The sequence below is a fragment of the Annulohypoxylon maeteangense genome (genome assembly GCF_022496945.1).
Source record: "Annulohypoxylon maeteangense strain CBS 123835 unplaced genomic scaffold GGS22scaffold_3, whole genome shotgun sequence".
Lineage (NCBI taxonomy): Eukaryota > Fungi > Ascomycota > Sordariomycetes > Xylariales > Hypoxylaceae > Annulohypoxylon > Annulohypoxylon maeteangense.
In genome coordinates, this window is record NW_025953250.1 from 2,144,814 (window position 1) to 2,163,470 (window position 18,657).

Consider the following 18,657-nt stretch of genomic DNA (forward strand, 5'->3'; position numbering starts at 1 on the left):
TAAGTAGCGTAGCTTGTGTCTACACAAATGATACTTGGTTTGGTGAGAATTTAGTATTGTGAATGAGTTAATATGTAATTTAATGAATTGATACCGGAACATCGAAAATATGAGAATGATAACTGGGCTTTTTATATATATAATTAAAGGTGTAGCTGTTTTCTAAAATTAAACATGTTGTATAAATCAAATAAGGAGAAAGAAAACAAACCTATTGAGTAATCTTTCATTCATTCAAGTTGTGTTTACTAGGCATTGTACCTATTTATATACCAAGAATGCCATCAAAGCGAATGTTAATACCACCTAGGCACTCATACAGCTCTTTGTTATAATTACACGAAATGTGGCAGTCAAACACTGAAATCCGAATCAGTCCCTAACATAAGTAGATGAGTACCTATATAGGTGAATCAACGCTTAAAGTTCTTTATTACCTAGGTAAGTACTTAGACAACGTCTTTAACTAATACTATTATTACCTAGGCAGTGTAGGTACGCGTAAAGCAAGTAAAAGGCAACGGCAACAGTTCAACTTACCTATTAAGTAGGTGGGTAAGTGGGTACAATGGTGAACCCTTATTATTAATATCGTTATTAACCTTGGTTCTCATTGAATAGGAATGTTTTAAGCACTGGAAGATGATTATACCAAAGTTATTATATCCACGTTAATGAGAAAGCTTTAACATGATGTTTTTAAGAATACAAATACTAACGATGTTATGTCACAGAATTAAAATAATTAACTACGTAGGTAGGTAGAAATTTTAAGGAACAGAAATATCATCGACGGATAAATATTATGAATGTGTTTAGATGGCTTCTACTAAAGTCTCAAGGTAAGCTTGGGGTTAGGGTTAGGGTTTCTTTTCAATCTAAGGTCAGGGCTGATTACCTAGTAGTGAGCAAAACTTGGGGTTATTTCTTGATTATATAATCAGCTAGCAACTATTCAAAAGACCTGACCTAATTTGAATTAGAATGATTTTCGTGATCCGTGCTATTTATCACTTGATTCCAATCCTTAAGTAGATGAAGAGTTTCTTCGCATTTCTCCTTAATTGACTCGTAGCAATCTGTGCCGAGAGGGAATCTGAATGGGACTTCCCTACCCTCTGCACACCCTTCCTTCCGTACGAGGTCTACGATAATCTTGACAGCTTTTTGAGTGTCACCTGGCTGCATTCGATCCTCCTGTGCTAGCCCATCGACATGCGCTTTTGAAGCCTTATCGTAGTCTGAGATCTTGGACGGGGCTGTGTGAAGATTGTCCGGCGATAGGAGCATTGTACGGAACCTTCCCGGCTCAACCAACAGGGTCTTAATTCCGAACACTTCTGTCTCGCGACTCAAACTTTCAACCATACCTACGTGAAGTTAGGTAATGGAACGATTGCAAAATAATGATTCGGGGTGTTACCTTCTAGGGCGAACTTAGACCCAGCGTATGGACCAACGAAAGGATGCCCGCACCATCCTGACAAGGAACTGATGAATACCATCGTGCCAGATTTCTTCTCCCTCAGGTGCGGTAAAACCGCGCGGGTCACCTTTACAACGCCAAAGACATTTGTATCAAACTGCGCTAAAAGCTGCTCATATCTGCTTTTATGTAAGCTGAATAACTTGTTTTAAGGTCTGACGATCGTGTCTTACTCTATGTCTTCCCATGCCCCTGATGTAACGTAACCCGCGTTATTCACCACCACATCAATCCTCCCATATATGGCGATAGCCTGAGCCACGGTATCATTGATGGCTTGCTGAGGGTGAGTCACATCAAGCTCTAAAGTAGCCGCGCCAGCTTGACTGAGATGCGCGATCTTGCTGAGAGTCCGCGCCGTAGCGATGACGAGGTCACCACGAGATAGGATGTGGTGTGTCAATAGCTCCCCGAAGCCAGAGGAGCAACCGGTAATGAGCCATACGAGTTGAGTCATGTTAGACTGGACGAAAAATCAAGTTATGAATGCTAAAATTGTCCTAGAGGTGTTGAGAGAAGGTCTAGCATTAAAATAGGTCGGATTATTCGGACCCCTTTATATAATTGTTAGGTGAAGGTTGGCTATCCTCCTATATTCAATTTCATGGTACCTTCGGCATTACGAAAAGACAGAGACGACCTAACGCCGATGACTCATCGGCTTTTCAATTTATTAGGACATTTGTTCTAACTCTTCACACCAATTTTCCCCTCGAATGCGGATAATGGTGAGGGATACCGCTCACGTGGAAGGGCATAGTGTTGTGAAAATTAGTCCACCAAAGTCCGCTGAAGTCCGCTAAACTCCGCTACCGCACCCCTGTGGCGCCTATCGAATATGCACCGGATCAAAACGACCGAATAGTCGCTTTTGAATACTTAGATGAGCTCATGATTATTCGCCTCTAAAGTATCGTTATATTGTTAATGTCATTTTCAAGGTGGGCATCCAGTGAATGTTACTTTACCTCGACCATCACGTCACACCTGCTCTTGAATCGCCCTCTGCATGTCGCTTACACGGATACGACATAACGAATTAAGTGAATTAAAACTGGAAATACTCAATAAGCATTGGTATCTTATTACGTCGCTAATACTGAACTGCTGTCTTCTATCCTTCTAAGACGGTAACCTCCCCATGCAATGCCCTCTGCGCCTCGAAAAAGCAACCCTAGCATATCACATTAGCATATACAGCGCCTTAACAGCTTTCTCCGCGGCCGCGATGTGCCATGGTCGGATATCAGTCTCCTTATCAACCATCCCGCGAGCCCTGGCCAATGTCCCCAGACCTCGGTAGTATGTAAGCATCTCTCTTAGCAACGACTCGTATGCTCTTATGTGGCCTTCGGTATGTACGATGCTAACCTCCATCACGACTAGAGGGTCTTCGGCCCGCGATCCACCTCGTTTTACCAAGTAGCCACTCACAAGAGCGGGATTTAGCTCCATTAAAGAGCTTGAGTTATTTAATCTATGCGATAAAACGGCCCCCCAAGTTTGGTCCGTAATTTCTGTTAACGTAGAGTCACCGTCGGACTCCGGGTTGTTGTCGGCTCCTGGAGTAGGTGCACTTGTCCCCATGTTTTCCCGGATAGGGGTAGGCGGATTGCCACTTTGCTCAGGCGAGACCATGGACCCTTGTGGTGTCGAAACTGGTGTTGTGTAAAATACCGATAGAGCGCTACTAGACACCTTGACAATCGGCGGAAGTAGTTGCATTGAGGGATCGGTATCTACCGCAATGAGTGTTAGGCTGATCTTCGATTCTGCCTGAGCGAGAGCAGACCAGAGCTCTATCTCAGATTGCTCCATCGCACCACATTTCGCGATAATAACCCTCCAGTGCACTTTCCAGGCGGAGATAAAATCGAGGGTCGCCTCCCAAATCCCTCTCGCTGCATCCCCAATTGGTCTCGACAGGTTCTTCCCCTTTCTTCCAAGGCCGTATGATGCTGTCATTTGTTGACTGCCCCTATTATCTGTCCAAGCGGCAGTAATCCACCTCCCGTCAATGCTCTGCGCATAAGCGATGTGAAGGCATGCATTTTCGTGTAGTAAGGATGCAGACGGACTTGTTGTTAGTTTGAAATCAATCATCCGCGGTGGTGGTTGCTCAAGCATCAAGGCTGGAGATGGTGAGGTGCCGCCGAATTGAATGCACCTATCATATGTTTCGATAGCCAATTTAGAGAACTCAAAGGGGGATGGCATAGCAACCGAATTTGAAGACGCCACAAAATCTTGTGGCACTAATTGCAGAGCCAAGTCGTTAACAATTGGTAGCTTTTTAGTGGATAGCAATCTCCTGTAATTTTCAAAGACCTGATTGAAGACGGCACAGCTTTCAACAATCGAACTCGTAACCTCAGGCGAGTAAACGAAGAAAACAACGAAATTGATCTCTTCTACGTTCATTGAGGCTAGTACTTGACAGACCTTGGAGGCGCAATTCGCTAATGATGGTCTCAGAGAAGGCGACGATTTGTTGAAAGGTATAGGGTCTTTCTCAACAGCGAAAGAGAACAAGCCATTTTCTATGCCAGAGGTCGTTGGTAGACGATTGAATGAGCCCAGCTTCAATGATTCGTAAATACTACGCATTCTATCTGTGAATACTAGCATATCGTCTGCGAGACCTTCATAATCGGGAAATATGCAGATGGCATTAATGTCTTTATTCCCAGGAGATGGACTAAGCCCAAGACTCTCCCAGAAAGCAACCGCAGACGGCAAGACAGATAGCTTGGATTCGTACCGACGTAGTTCGAAATGTGGAGAGGGTATCTGGAATAAGTTGCTCGGTCTCATTTGATCGGCATTTGGTGGCCTAGGTTGCATCCTTGTGGGCTGGCCAAGAAGAGGCACATCTTGGAGTTCGATGAAAGGGCGAAATTGACATTCGGTAGCAACTGCTAGACACGGGGGGAGGCTCGACTTAATGTCTTGAATAGATCTGCGTGTCAAACTGGTGAGCTGACGACGCCGGTCAACCTTTAATCCAAATGGTTGCGATGCCGCATTGGCTGGGAGAGTGCAAGTAGCAAATTGATCCGTCAGAATTTGCGCGGCAATTATTAGTTGGTCATCTGGTAATGAATATTGAAATAGAGGCGGTTCGGGATCAGCGAAGTATTTGGTGAGCGGAAGGTCCGCCTCGGATTTGCAAGTCTGCGGAAATTCATGCGGCGAGCTCACATCCACAGATTCAAGTTCTCTAAATGATGTGGCAAGCGATTCACCATCGTCATCGACTAACCGCCGTCTCATGCTTACTGATTTTATTGGGGATAAAGGCTCATCGCCGTCATAGCTCGAGTCATCTTGATCTGATACGAGACTGATCTCGTCTGCATCTGAATGGACATCTTCGGTATTCGATGGGATATTTGAAGGACTTGCGCCATTCGAGACCGGAACTTGGGCTCCAGAAGCACGAATCAAAATTTGCCCGACTTTTGCAGGCAGTTCTTTGAGGCCTTTTCGACCTTTTACATGTCTTCGCAAATAGTCGGTCGTCGGTGGCTCATTTAGGCTAGGCGACTTAGCATCTCCGGATCGCTCAAGAGAATAATCGAAGCGCCCGCTTCCTTCATATTTGCTGTTCACTATTGACAAGCAAGGTCCAAAATTCACTTTGTCAAAAATGCTGCTATGGGGGGACGCGCTAATTCGTGAGTTCTTCTGAACAGCCTTATGGTTGTCCAAAGACGCTCTGATCCTCTTATATACTGTATCGGGGTTAAATGGGCTGGCAGGTCGTTTCAAACTCGGTGGCTGGAATTTATTGGATTCTAGCCCTGCTAAACGTCGAGGGTCCTCTAACGAACTTCGAGCATGCCTAAGCTCGGGTTTTGTGAACGTTGGCGAAGGAGTTGTATCTGGTAAATGAATACTTGGAGGACCTAATTTGGTTTGGGACTCCTGTGTCGAGGGCAGGCTAACCGTAAGATCAAGACTTGGATCAGTTCCTGAGAGCCCAGGAAGATCAAGTGAACCTAGACCCATATCGCCCGGTTGCTCGTCGAAGAAATTAAAATCGGCTTCAGTGATATCTGCATCTCCAAACATATCGGGACCCAGCTCGCCGAAGAGATTCTCGGTCTCAAATGAGGTACCAATACGCTCGCGTTTGACCTCTGTGTGTTCCCAGCCGTCGTTGTATGGCATAGCGCGAATTGCATCAACGTCTGTCATCGTTGTAGCGGTCGCATTATTCCCGGGGCTAGAAGCTGTCCCGTCCATAGATGGGGTTGCGCCTATAATATTCTGGGCCCCTGGTGGCGTGGGATATAAACCTCCCGGCAACGCATTGGCGTTGTTTGGCCGTTGCAAGGTTAAAGGCGATAATCTACTCGCATGCTGAGCCTGGCCATCGGCCATTGAAACCTCACGGGCTGTTACGGCATCTCTTTCCTTCTTGTTCTTTGCCAGGGACTCGTCTCGTTCTCCAGCACTTAAAACCCATTGCTTCGCGGCTTTTAGAGGGTCAAAATTCCGGTCAGATTGGGACGCGGACTGATCTTCTGTCTCGCCTCCAATTGTGAGTCGTGAAAATATCTTACAAAAGCAGAGATTGACAGGCCACGATATGCTAGGCGCTCCTATCAGCGGAGTTCGTTTTCCATCAATATTCTGTTCCGTCGGCTTCCGTCGCATTCGTTGAAGGCCAATCCAGTTTTGAGATTCACAGAACGAAGATGGTATATTACGCGCTTGAAGGAATTTGGCACAGACATTCCGCCACGGACCGTCGTCTCTCTCGGACCGTAGTCTCATGACTTGCGTATCGGGTGACTGGGCAAATCCGCTATCAGTAGCAGCAGTATCGGAGCTCGCGATAGGATGGCATGTAGCGAACATGCCTAGCGGCGCAGCTAAAACTGTTACGCCAAGAGATGGTAAGGTGTGTCCCATATTTTCAGATAGGTTGATTATGCCTTCAGCCGGAGAGAGGGCGAAAGATATAACGAGACTGCCTGTGGTTGTAAGATATATGCGCAGGGAGGCTAGAATAGCCGGAGTATCGATGCAATCACTATGAGAAGACCTAGGGAGGAGAAGAATTCGTGAGCTCAATGGGATAGCGCCAGTAGTGGCGCAAAAGCTGGAAGAAATTGCCGATAGGGCGGCAAGGATAAAATGTTCGTAAATATCCTTTATTGAGGTCGAAGAAGCGAGTTTCGAATCAACATATGGGGCTATTTTAGGTTCCTGTTCACTTAGAGTAGGGAATGGCTGGAATGGCTGAACCGGCGGGAGGGTAGCAGATTGGGTATTTCGGTAAGCTGAATCGAGACCAGCAGAAGCACTAGACGACGAGGAGCTTGCTGGTGTGTTTCCTGCATTTGGGCCATATTGGCGATTCTTAACAAGTGCGGCGGGTTCCAGGGCACCCTCTTCAGTTAAAGAAAAGGTAAATCCAGCACTTCCAACTGATTTGGGAAAGGTTGGCGCAGCTGATTGTCTATCCTTTTGCGATAGGCGGAAACACCACACCCCCCGTCGAACAGTATCGAAATAAGCCAAGAATCCATCTCTTCGAAGTCCATTCTCGAGGTCGAGCGCATTGGAACCGAAAGACGCGAGAGTCGGAGAGACGGGGTCGTAGAAAGCAAAGTTGACAAACGATATATTATTCTACATCGCGAGTCGATCATGGTTAGCCAATATGCGCATGCTCACAATTAGGATGGTTATAACTAACAATTACCAATGCATTTGTCTCATATTCACCAGTGTCCATATCGTAAATCGTATCAATCATTCCGATGCGACAATCGTTCCCATGAAAGAGGCGAGATGGCACAAGATTGCCTTTGGCCAAGCGCCAACAACTAACGGAAAGATAGAATACGGAGGTGGATGCGAGTTTGATGAGTCGATTTCAATCTTTGAGGTCTCCGGCACATGCCGAGCTCCATCTCCGCTATGCCTACGCCGAGAGGAGGCAATACGAAGCTCGAATCACTAAGCGCGAAGCAAGCAATAAGCAGACGTGTAGATGATTATTGAGCCATGGAATTCTCGCTGCGGCAGATACCCAGGTATTAGTTGGAGAATTGCGTGGACGGAAGGATTAGTAATTAATAGTTATTTAGTTTTGTCGCGTCAGTGCCGGATATGTACGGTCATGGCTGGGTGGGCTGTGGCTAATGTGGCCTTAGTAGTAGTTGAAGGAAGGGCTGAGGGCTGAGGATGAACAACTTGAAGCTTTGAAGTTCTCCGGCAAATTCCAGGAATTTGTCACGAGTATTTTAGTACATAATAGAGCTAAGCGGGCACGCGGGCAGCTGCGACCCTAGGCATATCATTCATTGGTTATAATGTGATATGTGGGTCTTCAAGCGGAACCCGGATTCGAAGACGGGGCTGGCCGGGTCTCGGGCAGATGCAAGGCAATGACGAATTAAGCTTAGAACGTTTGAATTTTACCGGGGTGCTTCTTATCGATCAAGGATGCCCACTAAAATTTGCTTATCGCCCCTCTAGTGCGCTTTTCCATGTACCGTAATATCTTCAACCTTTTTTTTTCGTCTTTCGCATTTTATTTCACTTTCCAATCCCACGGTCGGAGACGTTCTCATCGGCACCCACCACCGCCATGAAAGTCACTAATCAAGGGGATGTGTCCGTGTACACAATAGCCGGCGCCAATACAGCGCGTCCTCTTCCAGACTGGTAAGTGAATCCGCATATTTCTATCGAAAAGGATAAATTAAACAGATATACATACAGGTTAGCACGTCGACGGAAACGTAGTCTCAAGTCGGATCCCGAGTATCAGAATCGAATAGAGCTACTTCAAGACTTCGAATTCGAAGAAGCCAGCCAATGCGTCAGAGTCTCAGAAGATAATGACTGGATTGTGTCATCTGGAACATGTATGTTGCGAAACTGCCTTACAATATTCCTAACCACCTAGTCTCATTGAAGGGAAATGTTAATATGCAGCAGACAAGCCACAATTCCATGTCCATTATCTCCCACATCTTGCACTATCCTATTCAAGACATACTAAATCTCTCAATACGACTTTCCTCCTACTCTCGACCGATTACTCCAAGTCTCTACATCTACAAAGTGATAGAAAACTTGAATTCCATGTAGGATCTAAATTTCAACATGAAATAAGTTTGGATCCCGATACTGATCAATGATAGACCCCGGCTGGCTGCCACTACGAACTACGTCTACCTAGATATGGAAGAGATCTCGTCTATGATCGCCACGCTACTGAAGCCTTGGTTCCCTCGGTGGGATTGGATTCCGATGGCAACGGCGAGGTGTTCCGAATGAATCTTGAAGTAGGGAGGTTCATGAAATCATATCAAATCGATGTTGGTGCCGACGATGGCGTCGAAACTGGACTACAAGGAAGCATTGGTGTTGGAAGTGTTAATACGGCTGCGGTTGCTGAAAACAGTCATAATTTACTTGCTTTTGGTACTTCGATCGGTTCAGTCGAATTCTGGGACTCACGATCTAAGTCTCGCGTTGCCATTTTGGGAGGCCAAGAAGGGGAAATAACAGCGCTCGATTTCAATCCTTCGGGACTTTCATTAGCGACTGGCACGTCAAATGGTCTTATCAAACTTTTCGATCTACGAAGCCCAAAACCACTACTACAAAAAGACCATGGTCCCGGATTCCCAATCAAGAATCTTATTCACCTAACCACTTCTTCTCAGGAAAAGAAGATTTTATCTGCTGATAAGCAGATGATCAAGATCTGGGACGAGCTTGATGGCGAGACCTGGACTTCAGTCGAGCCATTGGTTGACATAAATTTTGTTACATGGTGCAAGAACACCGGAATGCTTCTCACCGCGAACGAGGGCAAGCCTCTGCACAGTTTTTTCATACCCCAGTTAGGACCTGCGCCACGATGGTGTTCATTCCTTGACAACATGGTCGAGGAGATGGCCGAGGAAATCAGCACTGATCAGTACGACAATTTCAAATTCTTGACATTACCAGAACTGAAATCCCTCAGCCTGGCACACTTGATTGGCAAGACAAACCTATTGCGTCCTTACATGCATGGATACTTTGTGGCTTCGAAGTTGTACGACCAAGCTCGTCTAATCGCCAATCCGTATGCCATGGAAGAGGAACGCGCCAAGCGCGTCAAGGAGAAGGTCGAAAAAGAGCGTGCCAGCCGAATTCGCGGAAACAAGAAGGTCAAGGTTAACCAGAAATTGGTCGATAAACTACTTAAGCGCCAAGAGAAGAGAGCTCATGTCGATACTAAGGCTGGAGTACTTGGCGATGACCGATTCAACCGGTTGTTCGAGGACGAAGAGTTTAAGATTGATGAGAATAGTCGCGAGTTCCAGGTTCTAAACCCAAGCACGAAGGTTGACCCAGAAACAGGCGCAAAGGTCGTGATTCCAGGTCCCCAATTCTCAGACGAAAGCGATCAAGACTCGAGCGACGGCGACGACAGCGAAGATGAGATAGTACCTGAGAAAACTATGCCAAAGGAAATGGTCATGCGTGTTAGGACGTCTAATCAAAATGGTGGTCATATAGCCAAAGACACCTCCCTAGGCTCTAGGACCCAAAAGTCGGGCAGGGTCGGCAAAACTCGAAACGGTGAAGTAGTTGGAGAGAGACAGGTCACGTTCGTCCCAGAATCGAGGAAGAAGAAACTAGATGACGAGGCCCCCAAGCCGCAGACGAAAGACCGACGAACAGATCCAAGACGGAGTGCTAGTACTAACACCTTCAGACGGCTTTGATACCCAACAAATACTAGCGTTAATTGACATTGATACATATCCAGAAGGCAATCGGCTTCGCTTCCCCAAACTCCATGCTCCAATTCCAAGGGAAGCTAGTTGAATGCAAAATCCGCTTCGATGACTGTTTTCCCAATTCTTAACTAGCTTTAACCAGCCCCGTGTCAGCTCACCAGCCAATTCATCACGATTATTTACTTCCTCGTCCATTTCTTACTTCTTCCCTCTGGGCTCTGTCGAACGCTGGGTTTGGCAAGGCCCTTCTCAATATCTTCGGGTCGAAGTCGAGGCGTGGGCGGTACGTCGTCTAACCGAACACGACCTCGAGAATTATCCTTCACTGATTTAGGGAATTCGGAGCGGCGAGGCGTGAGAGCAGTGACTACCTTCCTTGCCGAGCGTCGAATGCTTTCTCTAACCTTCCATTCTCTCTTTTTGGCAAGGTAGAAGAGTACTGCTGTAGAAACTGTGCCGTATCAGCATATTGTAAATGTTCATTTCGAAGGGAACTTACTGCCAAGCACGCATACAACCGCAACAACAACTATTATTGCGACTATCGCACCATGAGAGATTTGAACAACGCCAGGGCTACTTCCAGAAGCTCCTGCTGAGTTGTCGATGCTTCCACCAGAGCTGATAGATCCGGGGCCGCTATCGCCTTCGCTGTAAGGCTGGTCCGTCGCCAGGGGGAACGAGTCCGAAGTAGAGGTCGCCATAGTGACTTGCACTAGCAAAAGATAAATAAATAGTTACAAGTGAGATCCAGCACTCTGGTTCAAGGTGGAACGACGTGGGACGACGTAAGGCGACCGCTAAAGAATTCGAGCAAACCTCATCCAGCCATATAGGATGATGTCGAGGGAAGGAAGAAAACCAGGATTGATATCATGCCACATGGGGGCTCTCGGTACTTATGAATAAGGTGTTCCTGGCGGGGGTGATCCAGTTGAGGCGCTTGGGGACATCCTCCTGTGAAGGCACAGTAGCTATCCGATGGGCGTGACAAGTCATGCATGAAAGGTGCTTGTAAAAATCTAAGTAGAGAACACTACGACTGGCGTACCTGGTCCTCCTAGAGGCTTGATGCACATATGGCAGTTGAGACATCATGGGTCCCGGCATTTTACATGAGTGCTTATTGGGTACCACAGAGCTTCACGTTGAAGAGATGCATTAAGATCTCTCATATTTAGATCTCCTCGGTTTGTCATTGGCTGTTGAGATCTTCGCGGCGCTTAAATAAGGGCGCTTTGCGACTTGACCCCTTGTCGCTCTACCAATCAGCGCGCGAAAACAGGGGTTCGTGGCAAGGATGCTGCTTTTCTTAACCACCTTGTCACATCTGTCGCCCAAGCTCACTTCCTTGGATTTCGTTCTTCAATTCGTTGAAGAAGTTTCTCATCACCAAATGTTTACTTGGTATAAAATGTCTTCTTTTCATCTAACCATTTCCAGCTAGTTCCGCTATAGTATCGCACATGAAGATTTGGAGGACCATAGCGATAGACAATTAATACCTCTAGACGCCAGTCATTCCTTTGGAATAGCGTCATCATGTCGCGCGCATAAGACATCTACAAGCCACCTCCGGATCTAATCGCGGTCCGTCTCATTTACCGCCCCCAGATATGTGTATGACTAAGAATATCGAAGCAAAGATAACGGCTCAAGCATGATGTAACTGTGGCTGTTTTAGTGCAACTTCCCTATATTCCATCGGCACCCTCATAGACTAGTCGTGATGAAGACCCTTACGTTTCCAATATTAGGCATAAATCATCTTACCTGCCATTTTCTCATATATTTGTTCATTTACACTTGAAGTCATTCAGTTTCGTTGTCGTGATGCAGACGCGACTTCTTACTAGACCCATCCCGCGACCCAGCCAAAAGTGCGTCCGATTCCATGCAAGTCAATTAATTACTCGGCCGGAAATCGGGTCTCTTCATGCGTGGTAGGAGCGCGCTCTTTAAATACGACTCGGATTATATTAATTGCAACCGGATCCCAGACATTCCGATACCGTGCTATCTTTAGCAGCACAACTTCCGGCGTTGCAGTCATACAGCAGCCGGAATTGCGAGCGTCACCGATGTTTGATTCTAGCGACGAGACGACCGGGCCAAGTGAAGGTGTGGAATTTCTCAAAAATGAATGCGCTCCATATAGAATCCCCGTGGATGAAAATAGACGTGCGCTTATTGGGCTTCGGTTTGACGTGCCAACGCTTTTTTCGTTGATCCTTCTATCGCATCTAGCCGCCTCCTTCGATGTCTGTACAGGGATAGGCGTCTATGGCCCAGATACCTACCCATCGCTTCTCATATGACTACTTAGATGATGTTTTATATATCCTTACCGTCAACGCTCTACTCTATGAAACATTTTCTAGATAAGTTGTTACCTACCCACCTAGTCAGTTATCTATATCACGGGGTGAGTTAGAAGTCATAATACTTTTTCATAGCAGATATGATTATTAATACAGCTCTTATAGTCTCTAAAGCATTCATATCTGCAGTAAAATATATTGAGTTCTGCTGGTTAGCTACTGTCGCAAAAGGGACGCCGCTGTCTGCGAGCACGCAAACAGGGTTTATATGTCACAGCTACTGAGAGCGAAAGACAGAGTAGTAAAGTTGTTGCCCCTTTTTCCAAACTATTACCTACTAGGTATTCAATCCATAGCGCTGAGATCCGGATTACTATCATGCTCGTATCTGCCTAGGTATGGCCGAGGAGGTGCCCTTTTTCAAACTCGAATAGATCTCGAACCGCGGCATTTAGATGTCACAGCTCTCTACTTACGAAACCGGAAAACGGACGCGCGTATCAAGTCGGAACACATACAACATATCCTAAGCGCCTGTTCAACAACTTCGTATTAATACCTAGCTAGGTACCTATGGAAATATGGCTTGATGTCTGGTCGGTCCGCATCCTTCATATCATATTAGTAGCAAATAACAAAAGAAATTGTAATGAAATAGGAGAGTTCTCATTCAAAAGAGTCTCCTTTATATTAGGTGCACTATCCTTGACTTCGATATAATCAAATCTACTCTCTGGTGAATAGAGAACCCGTATATGATTAAATACATGTAAGTACCTACCTAACTATTTTTCCAGTTTCATAAGACAGTTAAGGTTCAGGTAAGAACAGCACAGCCTGTAGGCTACTATCTACCTCCCTATATTTGGGCCGTGGATCCATAGATCCAAGCAGTCACGCAAGTGGCAGAAGCAGCAACTCCCCTGAACGTGCATTGTTACTTCCTCACATACACAGATGCTCTCAATCCACACGCACCAACTTAAAACTAGAAACAAAAATTCAAATTGAAGACTTTTCATGATTTTTTGTAGATACCCCAATCTCACGCTCTTTCAGGCGATGGGCTGGCACGGCATCCACTATAGCCCCGATCTGCACCGTAAATTTAACCTGCACCTTATGTTGGTTTCTGAAATTTGATTGTAAATTAATTACATATCGGACTCATTCTCATCAGAATGTCACACGAAAACTCATCTTGTCATACGGCCGAGATAGAGGCAACCAATGAGCCTACAATCACCAAATCTCCTACTACTTCAAGCCAGGTTGAGTTCCTCCGACCGTTGCAAGACTCACAGGATTCAAGTGGTATTGCCTCAACCCGAGATTCGGTGATTGGAAAATCATGTCAAGATACTCATTCGGCACTTCCCACTGGAGTAAACCTTTTCACTCGCCCAGCAATCGAGACGGCTGAGGAAATAGGGGCTGGTTTCCAGTATCAACCTCCACCGGGTCGAATTGTTCCCCAGAACCCCAGAAAGACACAAAAAGTCCCTACTGCATCGGTACTACCAACAATAAACAAACCATCGGAAAAGGTCTCGAATTCTAGACGACTAGAGTTCGTTGACCCCGACAAGCGGCAGAGGGACCCGCCTTTGAATCATGATGTAGAGAACATAGGAAAATACGTGGCTAGTCCTCCAGCAACTTCTTCAGGTATTGATACAGTCAATACCGCAAGAGTCTCGCGAGTAGTTCCGGATATTGAGGTCTCTCATACCCAAGCACCGATCCTCGATGTATCAGACCCAGCTCGCGAGGAGAACACGTATAACTTTCCCTTTCCAGATGAGAACTCAGACGGGGCTGATCTGCTACATTCGGATGGTAGGAAGCATAGATCGTCGTATTCCCCTCTTTCTAAGTCTCAACTTCCAAAGTCCATTTCAGATACTCGTCGAAAGGCTCTTGCGACAATGTCGCCTCGCAATCGGTTGTTACGACGAAAGCTTTCAGTGTCATCGTCGACCTCTTCTGAACGTCAATTGGCCCAAGCGGCAAAGGCGTCTGTGGAACGATCACATCCGGGGAATAAGCATCGCCCAAAAATTCCCAAGACGACTTCGACTTCCATTGAAACTAGAGAAGATGCCCATACGAGCGATGCTGAATGTCCTACAAAAAAGCATCGTACTGACGGACGGCAGAAAAGAAAAGACCTCACACGGCCCGTACTTCTCGAGTCTCCCCAATACGATCATATGTCGACAACGAGGCCTTGTTCTCAGGCATCAAATATTTCAAAGCCGCGAGCTCTCCTGAAGATGCACCATCAACAGCGCACCCCCTCTCGTGAACAAAACAGTCTCAATCTTATAAAGTTCGCCAAGTCATGGAACACAAACTATCTCTACAACCAGAGGCTTCTGGATCGTTGGGAGCAGAAAATGGTAATGCTCGAGGACCACATCTCGTCACAAGATTCCATCATTGAACAGTATCAACAAGACATCGAATTTCGCGACCGGACGATTAAAGATTTATCAGCCAGGGAAGAAGATCTCAATGCTCAGAACCAGAAGATCCAGGATGAGATAACTACATCCTCAAGCGCACGCAAGAAGCTAGAGGAAAAATTGAGAGCCTGCAGGAATCGGTTGAATGATGCGATTAATGAGCAACAGCAGCTTTTCTTGCGATGCAAAGAGAACTGCGAAAAAGCAACCGCGGCCCTTCGAACAGAGGGACATTTTCAGAAAGAAACCATGGAAAAAGCAACTGCAGCCATAGAGTCAGTACGAGCCGATATCAAGCAAAAAGTGGCCACAGTTATCGATGATACCAATGGACAAGTTGAAAATTGTGAGTTTCGCCGGTATCCATGTTGTGACGGAGATATTAATAAATACTTAGTGAACAAGACAATCGAGTCTCTTGAAACCCAACTGATTGAGCGCGAAAAAGAAATAGAACGCGAACGACAACACGGTCTTGACCTTAACAACCAATTGACCGAGTTCCGTAAATTAAATGAGCAAACAATCCAATCAGTGGCTACACAGAACTTAGAGCTGCTAGAAAAGATGAAATCAGATCGCGAGCGTTGTGAAAATAGAGATACATTGGTTCAGAAACAAGATGAAAAGTAAGGGATTGCCTCCTTTAATGGGGTTTCGCTAACTTGATAGGATTGATACCATCCTCAAAGTTTTGGAAGAAACAAAACTGAAAACAGCAGACCCGAAAGCTTTGGTAGAAAGGCTAGAGGGACTCCATAATACCACAGTCGAAAAGTACGTATTTGAAACAGGTTTATAAAATGCCATGCTGACTCGTTCCTAGGATAGTTGTGGGAGTACGGAATTCTATGGACTCTTACCGAGATTCCATCATTACGGATCAGGGGACCCTAAATGAAAATCTTGGTGAAATTCACCTCTTGTGCGAAGGAATTTGCGAGCGAATGACAGATGCCAATAATGTCGCGGAATGGCAAGGAAGAGCTCATGATGCCGACATGGCTATCCATACACACTTACAGAATATTCAAGAGCTGCAAGATGAGGTTCATCAGATGTATATCCGTTCAAATGAAGAGTTGGAAGAGCGAGAAAGACTCAAGAGTCAAGTGACTGCTCTTCAAAACGCTGCAGACAAAGAGCGGGTTGCAAGCGAGAAGGCCAGAAGCCTTGCAGAAGAAGTCGAGTGGCTCCGAGGGGCTCTGGACGAAAGGGATGGAACAATAACTAAATCCGGTGAGGATCTCAAGTCAGCCCAAGAAGAACTGAAAGCACAGGCTCGTATTTTGCAAGGCAAGGAGCAGCAGATTCAGAACGAGAACGAACAGCATCAGAGGATTATCGAACAAAATGTTGAGAAACATAACCAAGTTATTTCTGAAACGACGAGAGAGTTCGGAAAAAAATGCCAAGCTACTGAGAAGAGACTCCAAGAAGCCGTCGTGGCCCATGCGCAACTCGAGCAGGAGCTAGCCGAATTACGACAGGAGGCGGAGATTTCAAGTCAGGCGAATATCGATGAAGACCTTGACAAAATCCGAGGGGAACTTGTTGGGTTAATAACTTCAATGACCGGGCTGACAACAGGCCTACAGGAATCCGAACATGAACGGGAGGCTTTGCGAAGGATTCTGGAAAAGTGGTCGCGCGATAGAGGTGAGGTTGGCCAAATGAAAAATCTCCTAGGACGACTAGCCAAAGATCAACCGAACACAACTAAAATAGGCGAGCAGTTGAAGGAACTATTGGAGATACAGAAAAGAGTGTCTGGCACTCTAGAGTATCATCAAGAGGGGCTAGCTAATTCAGAAGTCATGGCTGGCTGTAGTGAAGATAAGCAAAACGGAATGTCTATCCATGGCGAGGATGGTTTCAGTGTAGTGAACAGGCTGGAGAGCAATGTTGTCCATGCGCAGGAAGAGTTACAAAGCCTCAAGCGAAAGGTCGTTGTAAAATCTCCAGCTAACGATGACAATCCTGCATTACCTATGTCGGTTGAAGAGGAAAGAAGTACTAGGCGACAGCTACTACCCCCAAGAGGGATCATGAAGATGACCACCCGTAGCACCTCGAGAGAACAGGAAGCGGAAGGGAGCACACTTACCACGGATTCCCAGAAAGCAATGGCGCCACAACCGTCCACTAACCGCAGAATAGCAAAGAGAGGCTCCAAACCCTTCCTCACAACCCATAGCCTGTACAACCGGCCTGTGTCGGGATCGATTTCGGGATTAGGCGGCAAACAGATCGACGCAAGCCAAGCTAGTCATAACGAGTACAGAGACGATGACGATATAGATAACAATGAGTCTCTCATAAGAGACTTCAGTAAAATCGTCGAACTAGGCAGCGTCGATGAGCCTCCTATGAAACGTCATCGAACTAATGATGGTCAAATTATTCAAAACGTCAAGATATCTCGCTCCATGTCAACACAGTTTTCGGCTAAGTCGGACGACCTAGGACCCAAGAAAATGCCACCAGTGCCGAAGACACTAACGTTGCGAGGAGGTCCTATCGAGAGAAGACAATCAGGCTTGTTAACTTATGGTACATTGTAATCGGGAATGAAACGACGACTACATGGCCAATCGTCTATTGCCTCGTCGCAAACGATGACAGACAGCCAAGATTAAGCGACGTTGTACTGGGTATACGATCCGTGAGACCAAAGCCGCGAAATTAGTACGCAGTTCATTTTTGCTTTATCCCCATCCGCTCTAGTCGACTTATTATCATTTGCTTCGATGACGACAGACGATTCACGGTGAGAAAATCTAATAACAGGTCCTGAGAAAAGTTCCTCTGAAATCGATGCTGGAATTTGCTTGAGATGTTGGCCGATGTGTGGAAATATGAAGAAAACACGGAATCAAAGTGCTGGTTCATGTTGATCTTATTGGAGGATGAGGTGAATGTAGTACCTAGTAATCAAATATTTTACTTCCCATGATAGGCGCCGCCTGATGCATCGCGAATATGTGTCGGGGCCATTACGGCGTAGGCCTTGTAAAAGTATAATACACTATATATGTATACAACCATGATGACATCCACGAGGAGCTATTCCGGGCCGGTCCCTCCCGCATCTAAGTCCTTGCGACGAGTACGCGGTAACGGCTTCTATAACACTCGGGACTTTATTATTCATCGTCACGTCGTGAGGTGTCGTAAAACTACGCAGCGTGCGCGCTCTAACTATTTCCCTTTCCGCTTCTGTTCGAGGAATAGCACCTTTTTTCGTACTATCCAACACGAAGAACGTTAGCGAGGAGCTTGGCTTATAGAGGTTGTACCTCTGCTAAGGATGTCATCTAAGGAATTGGTTCTTGCTCGTAAAGAGACTCTTGGTCCCAATGTATGTTCTTCAATTCAAGTATAGACAAGACGAAGACGTACCGACGGGATCATATTTCAGCATGCTCATGGGCCGCGATGTTCGTGGGCGCGCGTATGTGTAGAAGAAGCCGGTCATGGCCATCGAGAGGAGGCGCACGGAGATGATGCGGGACTTGGCTGTATGGGAAGGTTATGGGTTAGCTAATCGTTTGCGTCCGGGGATACGGGTTGGGTATGAGGGTGGATGGGAGAAAATTACACTTCTTCGCCATTGTCTA

General features: G+C 46.2%; 5 protein-coding genes across 5 annotated transcripts; 2 read left to right on the plus strand and 3 right to left on the minus strand.

Annotated features, from left to right (window-relative positions):
- Window positions 1-969: 969 nt before the first annotated feature.
- GGS22DRAFT_198122 (NAD(P)-binding protein) lies at window positions 970-2,153 on the minus strand (the record flags this gene model as incomplete). Its single annotated transcript, XM_047966092.1, has 3 exons — window positions 1,660-2,153; window positions 1,424-1,605; window positions 970-1,370 (listed from the first exon to the last, which is right to left on the minus strand). The coding sequence occupies exons 1-3, from the start codon at window positions 1,941-1,943 to the stop codon at window positions 970-972; spliced, it is 867 nt and encodes a 288-aa protein (XP_047822180.1). The 5' UTR covers window positions 1,944-2,153.
- A 395-nt stretch (window positions 2,154-2,548) lies between these two features.
- GGS22DRAFT_96236 (mediator complex subunit 13 C-terminal-domain-containing protein) lies at window positions 2,549-7,697 on the minus strand. The gene is made up of 2 exons (XM_047968547.1): window positions 7,197-7,697; window positions 2,549-7,129 (listed from the first exon to the last, which is right to left on the minus strand). The coding sequence occupies exons 1-2, from the start codon at window positions 7,254-7,256 to the stop codon at window positions 2,669-2,671; spliced, it is 4,521 nt and encodes a 1,506-aa protein (XP_047822181.1). The 5' UTR covers window positions 7,257-7,697; the 3' UTR covers window positions 2,549-2,668.
- Window positions 7,698-8,041: 344 nt separating this feature from the next.
- Window positions 8,042-10,651, plus strand: GGS22DRAFT_96238 (WD40 repeat-like protein). Its single transcript, XM_047968548.1, has 4 exons — window positions 8,042-8,170; window positions 8,228-8,373; window positions 8,447-8,595; window positions 8,653-10,651. Exons 1-4 carry the CDS (start codon window positions 8,094-8,096, stop codon window positions 10,231-10,233), a joined length of 1,953 nt encoding a protein of 650 aa, XP_047822182.1. The 5' UTR covers window positions 8,042-8,093; the 3' UTR covers window positions 10,234-10,651.
- On the minus strand, window positions 10,331-11,036 carry GGS22DRAFT_96247 (uncharacterized protein). Its single transcript, XM_047968549.1, has 2 exons — window positions 10,748-11,036; window positions 10,331-10,699 (listed from the first exon to the last, which is right to left on the minus strand). The coding sequence occupies exons 1-2, from the start codon at window positions 10,950-10,952 to the stop codon at window positions 10,428-10,430; spliced, it is 477 nt and encodes a 158-aa protein (XP_047822183.1). The 5' UTR covers window positions 10,953-11,036; the 3' UTR covers window positions 10,331-10,427.
- Window positions 11,037-13,750: 2,714 nt separating this feature from the next.
- Window positions 13,751-17,601, plus strand: GGS22DRAFT_198124 (uncharacterized protein; the record flags this gene model as incomplete). Its single annotated transcript, XM_047966093.1, has 4 exons — window positions 13,751-15,383; window positions 15,435-15,666; window positions 15,710-15,814; window positions 15,864-17,601. 4 exons carry the CDS (start codon window positions 13,751-13,753, stop codon window positions 17,599-17,601), a joined length of 3,708 nt encoding a protein of 1,235 aa, XP_047822184.1.
- Window positions 17,602-18,657: the final 1,056 nt, after the last annotated feature.